The 11,230-nt window shown below is 35.0% G+C and overlaps 1 protein-coding gene across 1 annotated transcript in view; it reads right to left on the bottom strand.

Moving 5' to 3' along the window:
• Positions 1 to 9,889, bottom strand: part of LOC104625006 (syntaxin-binding protein 5-like) — a gene marked incomplete at its 5' end in the record, with an annotated part of 19,838 nt that extends 9,949 nt beyond the window's left edge. Inside the window, 7 exons of the mRNA XM_010292524.1 lie at positions 1,604 to 1,644; positions 2,902 to 2,969; positions 4,591 to 4,738; positions 6,075 to 6,147; positions 7,763 to 7,917; positions 8,095 to 8,173; positions 9,766 to 9,889. Of these exons, the coding sequence (XP_010290826.1) occupies positions 1,604 to 1,644; positions 2,902 to 2,969; positions 4,591 to 4,738; positions 6,075 to 6,147; positions 7,763 to 7,917; positions 8,095 to 8,173; positions 9,766 to 9,889 (688 nt within the window). The remainder of the gene's footprint in view (positions 1 to 1,603; positions 1,645 to 2,901; positions 2,970 to 4,590; positions 4,739 to 6,074; positions 6,148 to 7,762; positions 7,918 to 8,094; positions 8,174 to 9,765) is intronic.
• Positions 9,890 to 11,230: the final 1,341 nt, after the last annotated feature.

Raw genomic sequence — 11,230 nt, 5'->3', positions numbered from 1 at the left:
TCCTGCTGCAGCATTTACATACTGATTAGTGAGTTATGTTTATATTCCCTACGAGAAGTTTTTTTCCTTTCCCCATCCCTGCCAGAATTATAGAAGAAATAACTAGCACACTGGGTCCTGTGCAGTATGTACACTGAATGCTTTGGGATCCTGCAAGAGTTTGTATTGTTTTACCCTAACTTTAATGCCTGTATTTGTACATTCTTGTCAAGAGCGTAAGTACGTAATGAAATATGCACATGACAAGGTCTAATGCCTCACACTATTTCTCTAAATAAAAGTCTTCATCCTATTTTTGGTCATATTAAACCCTCCCAAACTTCTGTTTTTGCAGATAAACTCCTGTTGACCTCATTAGAATTTTTTTCTTTTTGGTATTCACCATAACTTGAAAATGCCGAAAGATGGAAACTCTAAGCAGCATGTATCTGTTTTTCCTCCATTTCCAAACAGACAAATAGACAAATTATACAATAAAAAAACAACTGCTGGTCATGTTTAGTTGACATGCCTATGTAAAATTCCTTTGTGAAATAAGGCTTTGGACATCCTCATTTTCTCCTTGTCCATCCAGATGAGTGAAAATATTTGGTACTACCCAACAAAGTCATCAGGTTTAGCTGATACTAAAACGTGAACGTTCCCCATATTTGGCTGGAAATGGTAGCAGTATTAATCATTACAGTTCTGCGGCACAATGTGGAAGTCTCAGGTCGTTTAAGTAGCTCATACTCCGTGTTCTTGGCGACCATTACAGGCTGGTTTTTAGGGTCAGACTAAATCTCTCTATGCCTAACATTTCAGGCAGAAGTTTCTTTCACACGCTCTTTTCTTCAAGAGAGTGAAACCTCATAAAAGACATATTCTACCCAGAGATTTTCAGTATCACAGAGGAGAGAGAATACAAGGCAACTCTACTACAACTTTTGTGAAGAACACCCATTTTAGCTTTCAACAAAAATACACGTATATTTTTAATAAATATATTTTACTAATAAGTACTGCAAGTACTGTAGGGGGAAATGCTGTTTTCTGATATGTGTAGTTATAGCTAGAACGTATGGAACAATTATTTTTTGGAGGTTTTTCCTGCTAGGATGAATGGAAATGCGTCGCAATTATTTCTTGGAACTTGAGATGAGATGTCAAGATTTAGGTCTTCTCCAACCTTGCCAGATTAGACATATATTAAGATGTATTATTGTATTTCAATATTTTAGTTTTACTTAGCTGTAAAAAAGACTATATTGTACTCAGAATAGAAGAGACATGACAGCTGGAACTGAATATTAGATCCAATTGAGCCCACTCTTACACACACAACAAGATTATGCCCTAGGGATTTTTTACCAAGACTTCATCCTTCATAGGTTTTGGTATGTTGGATCTTGGGTTTTTACTCCTCTTACAGACTTACACTCTTTGCTCTCACTAGCAGTGTTTTTTTTTCCAAATTTAATAAAAATTTGCTTAATTTCACCTCAATATTCCTAATGATATCATTCTAGATGTTACTAATCATACTGCTAAATATCACATTATATATATACACGCATGTGTGTAACTTGTCAGCATTATATGAAAGTGAACTTCAGAAACTTACTGGCAGAAGCATCCCAAAACTTTACTGATCCATCTGCATGGCTTAAAAAAAAAAAAAAAATTAAGTGTGTTAAACCAAGATGCAATTCTAAAACACCTTCCACTTTCAGGGAGTGATAAATATAAGCAGAAAAACTGTACTTTGCTTGTGTGGTAATGCTTTGTACCTTACTGAAAATATATGATGATACATATACTAATTACAAGGAAATATTTTATTATTAGTTTGATTAGGTTAATAAAATACTTTTTCATGCATTTCCTATGGAGAACTAAGTCCCCAGTGAATTTTAAAATCACAACAGCAAGAAATTAATTCCCATTCTAATGACAAGTTTAAGTTACAGCACTTTTGGCTTTGCAGTAGGCTAACATCAGCCTATGCACTCTAAAGATGCCATGTATAATGAACTTTGAAAAGACAGAGGGTAACTTCATTTTACTTAATACATTACGGCTGTGTTCTTTTTGCTAACATAAAATCATCCCTGAAGTGAAGCTGGAGAAAGGAAACATCGCTGTTTAAAATTAGAATAATCCCTTCATTGGTACTATTGCACACATCATCATCTTATTTTTAAAAACAGGTGTTAAATATCATTGATAACAATAATTTAACAAATATATTGCTATCATCAGCATGGCTGAGACCAGAGGGAAACACAGAGTGCATCGTCGCTGAATAGTTTTGGTTTTACAGCATGGTCCCTTGAAAATCCATCAGGCATTGGCATTGCTCATGGGGCTTCTACTGAAATCTGAGCCTTTCTATGCCTTTTTGCTACGGGGCTCTCTCTCCTCTCACAAGGTGAAATTCATCCCCATGCACCACACCCCCACTAATGCTGGGGTATTAAAGTGAATTCCCAAACTCCCCAGATACAAACTCCCCAGAAAAGCCAAAGGACAACAGCTATAGAAGAACAGCTGTTTCCCTTTTTAATGCTGTTCTCCGTGCCCTTCAAGGCCAAAACGTGCTCTTGCAATGGATTCTCCTTTCCAAAGATCCCATCTTCACAAGGATATAGACTTGCTGTCTAACACTGGGGCCTCAGATGGTGATTCTTAACAGTAGTTCATCCCCGAGAACAAAGCTTTATTTTCTACAGCAAATGGGAATTGCTGTGGTGACTCTGCTCGAGGAAAAAAACTACGTACCTCAAATGAGGAGGCCAGGATATGCACACTCTGTGAGGGGTCAACTCTTACCCATAGCTAACCCTCAATCCAAGGCTGTGGACACTAGTGGCCTGTAGACACTAACATTTGAAAAGTACCAGTCCTCAGTTTCATTCTCACCCTGTAATAATGATTTCAGGATATGTCTGAGCTCCAAGGTTCCATGCTCCACCACTGATAGGCCACTCCTAAACAAACAACAAGAGTACGGAGATCACAACTTATTCTGATGAATCTTGCTTGGTTAATTTTTAAATGCAAGAGTAGACAACAACTTCTTCCAAAAAGCAATACAGCTCATAAAAGGAACAAAAATGTGTAGCATTCAAAGCTTTTAAAGCTTATTAATGTTTTTATATTATCAGTTATGGGTTTTGAAACTTAATAACATTTTTATCTTACCAATTAAAGTTCTATGTTTTAAAAATATTTCTCAACAGCTAACACTCAACAGTCAAAAATAGGAAGTAGAGGAAGGAGTAACAAACTCTTTTCAGATTGCTTGACTCTTGGAGTTTTTGTAGGACACTGAATAGACTGAGAATCTATTTTGAGGATGAAAACTACTGAAGAAGCTGGCCCAGAAAAAAATATCTGAGCATGATGCCATGAAATATGAGATAAGGGAATGCAACTTTTACAGAACATATTAAATCATCATCTCTTCTCTGCTGTTTGTTTACTAGTGGCAAGATTCCCATCCTCTTCCTTGGTCTCGGCTGGTAAAGTGAAACGCTGGTCTTGCCTAAAGCTTGACACGTATGGATACAGGATACAGCACATGGAGGATGACATTTGTGCAGAGTGGGTGAGGATGTATGCAGAGTATGACACTGGGTGGAAAAAAGCTGGAAGCGCAAACTGGTTATGTGGATACATGGAGTGAATGCTGTGGGTACAGAAATGGGTGGGTGGCACATGAGTGGCTACCTACATTCAGAGTGTATATTTGTATGTGCACAAGTAAAGTAAGTGAATAAGAGAGTGTGCAATGAATACAGGTAGGAGGTGAAAAGTTTGGGAAACTATGTATATGAGGTAGGGATAGATAAGTAGACAAATTCAAATAAAAGAAAAAAAGAATTTCTGAAGTACTTTGCTGAAGCAAGATCACAAAGAAGTAGATAGGGCCTAGTTTGTCAGTTCGTGGAAAACAAGGCAGCTCCAAGGAGAATACTTCTGTTAATACGAATAGAAAACTGATTATGTCTGATTTGTTGACCCAATGTTTTCCCTAATTTATTTATTATGGCAGATTAGTTCTAGTCAAAACATAAACCAGATTAATGCTTGAAATTTATAAAGTAATTGCATTTCCTCTTTTTATTTCTGCAGCTTGTCCTATTTTTAAAATCATTACATTAAGACTTTAGTAGCCGAGTAAAATAATTATTAATATCCCTATTTAATAAAAATTGCACAGACATGCTGTCAACAGTCAACTTTCACAGAAGCTCTTCTGCTAGCTTCTCTCAGTTCTAATGTTTTCACTTTTTTCTTTGATGGAGATAACATATCCATGCAAATTTGAATTGTACACTGACAGCCTTCCTTTGACTTAATGTGATCCAGCATAACTCCAGCAGCCTAATGATTAAGTCCTATATAATGATCATTAATGGCAGTGCTTAAGTGATGGTGTTACTAAGGGACAAACACCAGGACATAAGCATGCTGCTGAGCAGCTCTTTGGACCAACTTGAAAGTGATTATTAAAGAAGTAAAATGAAAATAATTTAGTAAGATGTTACAAAAACATAGGCTGTACCTCTACTTATTTTGTTTAAAAAAAATATTGGTTTTGTTTACCTTATTGCTGTATCCTTGCTTTTTATGTTTTGCTCCTACAGAATAGAGTACAGGAATCAGATCTGGAGGACAGTCCGCAAAATATTCTGTGCAGGTAACAGGTGACTCATGAATGTCAATAGGATATGGATTTTCAAAGATTGGAAAACTAGTTAGGGAAGACAATTTATTAGAGGCACTGTGACACACTGAGCCATAAAAGAAAACATAGTCTTATATTAAGTGCATAACAGAATCTAAGTCAAGTCATTACTAATAAAGTACATTTTCCCTTATTTATTCAAACATATGTATTGTTTTTAACATCAATAATAATGTGTAGTTACTCAAATAAAGATATAAAAATTCCACTGCTGTGACAAGAATCCTCTTGTAACATAAATACCCATCATGTGACTAGTTCCTACGGCTAACAGAACGACTTGTGCGAAGGAGGATTAGGACCTAATTTTCCCCAACATCTCAAAGTCTTATATATACAGAAGTGACACATTTTCTAAAATCTTCAGGTTCATGGGTATGGTACATACTATCATCTAAGCACTACTTGTGCAACTGTGGATTTTATATTGAGCAGCTTAGCTTATTGGGTTGGTAGACTACTGATTCTACAACGAACAATTGCAATAACAGATGAAGTAGATCTCAGTTTATTTCTCACTTCCATCACTTTGGATGGTCTGATAAGAAGGAAGGGCTCACTTCTGGCAGATTACATGACGTTATTCACAATTCAGAAATGGGGGAACTTTGGTTCTGATTTCAATTACATTCATTTTATATTGCTGAGATGGTTTGAATTGTTCTTGAAAGTAAGTGAGATCAGAATATGACTCACTTAAAATGTTTCAAGACATTAGGGACAAAATCTGTTCCTAGTTATACCAGGGTGAATGTGGTTATATACTACTGGTACTGCTGAAGAGGCAGAACAAAGTAAGTAAGAATTGGATTCTGCATTACATGATGTATAGTTCCTCTTTGATACGAACATGCATTCTGATGTGAAAGAACTATCTGTCATTTAAACCAGCAACTGGATCTTGAAATAATCCTGTAGACACACTATAAATCAATGACATTATTTATTGAGATACTTAAGTAAATAATTAAGTGGTAGTCTCTGTGAAGTCTAGTGATGTTAGGCATGTATATAAGTAGTAGTTGGATCTGGTTTCCAAAACACACATTCAGGTCATAATTTGGCTTGTGACTAAGTATTATTTAACTTCAATGTTGAGTGAATGTTTGAAGGCTATGCTGAAGGGACCACAGATTTAGATTTATTCTCAAACTTTAGAACAAATATTATCATAAGTGCCTGTTGATTAGCTGATCTTAGCTCTTAAGGTGTAGGTAAACATAGAGTGAATTATTAACGACGAGTGAATAATTTTGGATAGTAAAATGACATTTAGATTTTTATCATCATTTGCTAGACAGTTAAGATATACAAATAACTTCATATAAGACTTCATACGTACTTGCTTTGTGTCAGGTCAACAACAATAAGATCTTTTTCCAAAAGCACAACCACAGCATAAGGTTCTTGAAATTCTGTAAAGCAAGAAATCAAGTATAAAAGACATGGAGTTCTCCTACTAGTCATTATAAACAAGAAAGTCACATTTATGTCCTCTAAACATTCACAGTGTATTAAACAAAAGTTTTGAGGTACAAATCTTAGACATGACCACAAATTAGACACATCTGCAAACTAGGGCCAGACAGGAACTAAGAAATTACTTTTGGCCAGTATTGCTGATCAACATACATAGCAGAAATAGCATTGGCATATTATAGCATGCCAGCATGATGGTATATTGAAAGTAAAGAAATAGAATATGAACAAGTTGTGTGTATTAGTGCATTGTTGAATCCAATTATTATACAGAAAATGTATTTTTGCTGCCCAATAGTAACACTTCCACTGTGTACAACTTCTTCAAAACCAGATTGTGAACAGCTGGCGCAGTCTGCTTGATGATACACAATGCCCTCATCTCCAACGTGATTCCAACAGAATATTCCAAAGAAATCCTGTAAGTCTGCTGTGTTCAATTCAGATACTGACATGCTCCTTCCTCCTGTACACTCTTTAGGAAATTGTATAATTCATTTTTTTATTTAATGTCTTTTTCCGTTATAAAAAATAAACAATTAAAAAGACAAATAAATGCTTCCCTTAATGCATAGGGTGCATTAGTTTACATAGCATAAAAGTTATTTTAAAAAGTATAAATGTTAAATTTCCACTCTCTTTTCAACAGCAGAAAACCATTCCAGGATGTACAAGCTCAGAGTACACTCTTCAGATGGCTGATGCCAAAAGGCTGAGTAAATCGACAGCAACTGATTTACCTTCCTTTCAGGCCAGCTACAAATGCAAATTATTTGTGGCCTGTTTTTATACAAGGCTATGAATAACAGGGGTTCAACCAAAATTTTTAAATATTAGCGTTGTGAGCAGGGAAGGGCCTACAAAATCTTAGTACTGGGAAGTGTCGCTGTATTTGCCACAGTTAAATGAAGGCCCAAACTAACTTTGATTACTGAAAATTAAATTTTTGCATGACATTGAAACAAATATACGCTTTACCTTTACAGAGTGTTTTTAATATATATTTGATTTAGCTACATATATGATTTATTTTACTTTTCTGCTTGAGGGCTTAAAATGCTAAAATTAGTTTCTTTTTGAATTAGAGCTTGTCTTCATTTACTTTCTGGGTTTTCTGTGAATGTACTTCAGAATTTGGCAGACACACAATATGCAGCAAAACACTTTTAACAGTTCGATTCAGGCTGAAGTGTAAGAACTTCTTTGCAGAAAAGTGATAGTTTAATCTTCAATAATTTAGCAATTTGTAGATTTTCAGCCTTATGAAAAATGTTAGAAATATAGGCACATCTTTTTGATTAATAGCAATATTTCGTCATGCTAACCAATGTGTTTCAAGCTTATATCTGGAGATCTATGCATGCTCTATTGTCCAGTCATTACTTGCTTCCTGTATCGAGAATGCAAACAAGTTCCAGTTACTGTCAGTGACGTGGTTTTCTTGAGATGGAGGTAACTGTGAGAATGGAAGTCCCTGAAATGGAATTAAGGTATGAGAGAAGATCACCTAATCTTCGTTTTCCATAACTGTGTTTTGCGTAATAAACTCACCATTTGGATATGGGGTTTCACAGAGAGTTAAAAAATCAACTATAGGGTGATCCATTTCAAGAACTGTAATTGCTTTCCCATGCATGATTGTTAAACTTGGTCTTCGACAAGCCTTATCATATGACAATCCACCAGAAAATATCACAAATGGTTCACTGTATTAAAAAAACCAACATAGTAATTATAAGTTTACATAGTACATAAGTTTACATTATAGGTTTAGTACCTTTAAATAATAATAAATAGGTTTGCAAAAAGAAAGGGGGAAAGATTCTAAAAGGACTTTAACTCAGGAATGTAATATTGAGTTAATTACAGAATTAAAAACATACCTGTTTTTACAGGTCTTGTACTCTACTTTAAGAATGGGTTTACAAGATTCAGGTTTTTTTCCATCTCTCTGAATTTTTCCTAAGGACAGAAAAAAGATGAAAACTTTATTAAAACATCATGATAATAGAACTATCAAACCGAAACATACACATAGAAGCAACTTACATATAAGCAGTAAGAGAATGGAACTTTACAGCTACAGAAGATGATGAGTGTTAGCTCCTATTTCCACAAAATATGCATTTGTCTAACTTAATTATATTTATTATGGCTTTATGTTTTTACTGCCATGTACATCTAAAGGACCATAGACCACATTTCAAAGACATCTAAAAACCATGCAAGTTACTAAGAAGGATGACACTTAAGTAATAATTAATGAATTTGACCAAATGTATACCTTTTTTCTGAACATATTATGACCATAAACAGCTTTATTTTTTCCTAGGTAATTCTTAGATTCAATTCCTTTTGTTGACAAAATGTTACATGCTCTGGAGTGTAACTATTTGAGTGCTAAAATTGAATGAATTGTACAACTGAAATTCATGAGTTCTTGGTTAATTACGGCTCAATACTTCCTTCCAGTCAGAGAAAAGTCACTTGTAAACCAAAAAAACCCAACAATTTTGCTTTTGTTAGTTTAGAAAGCCTATGCTTGCTTTTGACAAAAAACCTGATGGGATGATACAATGCAGATGGAACCAGGCTGTTCTCAGAGGTGCACAGAGACATGACGGGATGCAAAGAACTCAAGTTGTGGCATAGGAAATTCTGGTTAGATATCAGTAAAAAAATTTGTACCATGAGTGTTATTAAATACTGGAAGACATCACCCAGTGAGGTTGTGAAATTTGTCATTGGAAGTGTTCAAGTGTCCGGTTGACATGGACACAGCCCTGAGCTAACTCTGATCTAAGCAGGCCCTTTTTTGAGCTGGGGGTTAGACTAGATGACCTCTGAGATGTCCCTTCTGACATAAAGTACAATTCTATAAGTAAAAATGATACGACAAAAGGAATTAGGAAATTTAAGAAAATGCTAAATCTTTTCTGGGCTACACAGACCTTGCCTTCCCCTTCTTCCTCCTTCTCCATCCAGTCAGGCTTCTTGGTAATGTATTGATTTGCAGTTGAATTAATACCTTCTTACCTCATTTATAGGAAGCAATGGCATATAAAGTTCTAGCCATAAAAGGTACAGCCATTTCTTAATATGGCTCATTTAAATTCTTCATTGCAGTGACTTGGGAAGCCTTGTACCATCTCCATAACAAGCAACACAGTGCCTTCTGCAAAATGTATTACTTCTTGTGAAAATTGCACATATGATCATGTAAGTACAAAATATAAAATAAAGAAATGTGAAAATCCCATAGCCCGAGGCCATCAAAGACCAGCAGCAGACTATTAAGATGAACTGGATAAAAGAAGACATTAGAGCAATATTACTGAGTAAGACATATTTATGACACCAGTTTAAAAAGAAAAGGATCAGAATTGCTCTCTGATTTTTATAGCTGATTTTGCAGCTACTTTGCAGATTAAAACATTTATAAAAGATGCAACTCTGGGCCTGGGCTACAATAAAAAATGAAATAAATGTATATATTTGCTAACAGCATGGAGAATATTGTATTGCTTCTTAGGTATTTTAACTATCAAAATTACCATGTGGAATTGTGGTCTGGAATGGTCTGTTAGGACTTTTCAGATTCCATAGGGTCAAGCTGCCATCAGAGTGACTGCACATGAACTGTTTCCCTTCGTGATGCCAAGCAACAGAATGAATAGCCTACAGAAACGAAAGAAGAACTTGAGACTGAAACAGAACACAGTGTTTACATTAATGATATTTTAATGTATGACTTTGGATTATAGTAATCAAATGGTATATCAACAGTTGGATGGTTCTTGTTCATCTAAAGTCCATTACCAGCACTTTTTGGTAACCAGTGGCTGTAATCTGCTGCTAGTCAAGCAAAACAATTCATTATAAATGTTAACGTAACACAAAAATGTAAGAAAGCCGGTACTGAATAAAACCAAAATTGAAGTAACAGGGTAATAAGGTAAAAGTAGAAGAACAAGGGACATACAGTGCAATCGCAGTATGTCTGATAGCTCTCCTTAGAAGTATCTCATCTGGCAAATACAACACAGGGAACTCTGTGTGACAAGTTTTACAGGTAACATACAACACACGTAGTCTTCCCCAGAGGACTATCTAGGAAAAGTAGAAATAGTACTCTGTTCTTGAATAATTTTTCCTCCCACATATTTAAGTTTCAGAGCAAATACACAGAAATCTGAGATGCTTAATACAAAAACAAAACCACTAAGGAGACCAGGGTTGTTTCATTGATATAGGGAATTAACCAAACAATGATGTAAGATATTCTTGGAACAGATAATGCTTCAGATAAGAGGAATATCACACTCCTATGTACACAATCCAAATACCACATGACAAATGTTGTGTATGCCAAAAAGCAACACTTCAAAAATTAAGACTGTTCTTAGTATTTTGTACATAATTAGTGGAACTGACTGAAAATATCCATAATTACATCAAACGAGCTGAAAGGATTATGGTGTAAGTCAGTCCTTCATTTTCACTGGTATGTGCTGGATAACTAACAAAAGCCATTTTCTGACAAAACAAAGTATTTCTTCATTGTATATCACAGTTTCTCACACACTCCCCTCATAAGAACAAACTCACAGAATCTTCCCTTGAATCCATTTCCCTTCCAGAAATATTAGCTGCCAAATAGCAAAAAACACAACATGTTTTTATGTAGATGTAAATAAAGAGGGACCTATTTTTGAATGCATTTTAATAAATTTCAATTTTTGCAACCCAGGAAATGCTAAGGCATTTATGTATGTACTTAGAGTTGCATATGGCCATTTACCTGATTTATCCAAATAACTTTAAAATCATGCCTGGGTATTCATAAGTCAGCATTGGAGTTGTTCATATCAATTTTGCTTAAGCTGACAAGAAATAAGCCTAAGTGCTACAGGTCACTACTCAAAACTCCCTGCTGGTCTTCCTCTTTTAATAAGTATATTGACTGTTACGGTTTTTACAAAAATGTTTTACAAAAAATGTTTTTACAAATATATTAAC

The sequence above is a fragment of the Phaethon lepturus genome, unplaced genomic scaffold (genome assembly GCF_000687285.1).
Source record: "Phaethon lepturus isolate BGI_N335 unplaced genomic scaffold, ASM68728v1 scaffold57128, whole genome shotgun sequence".
NCBI lineage: Eukaryota > Metazoa > Chordata > Aves > Phaethontiformes > Phaethontidae > Phaethon > Phaethon lepturus.
Note: the sequence above shows the minus strand (reverse complement) of the source record. Positions and strands in the feature narration are given on the sequence as shown.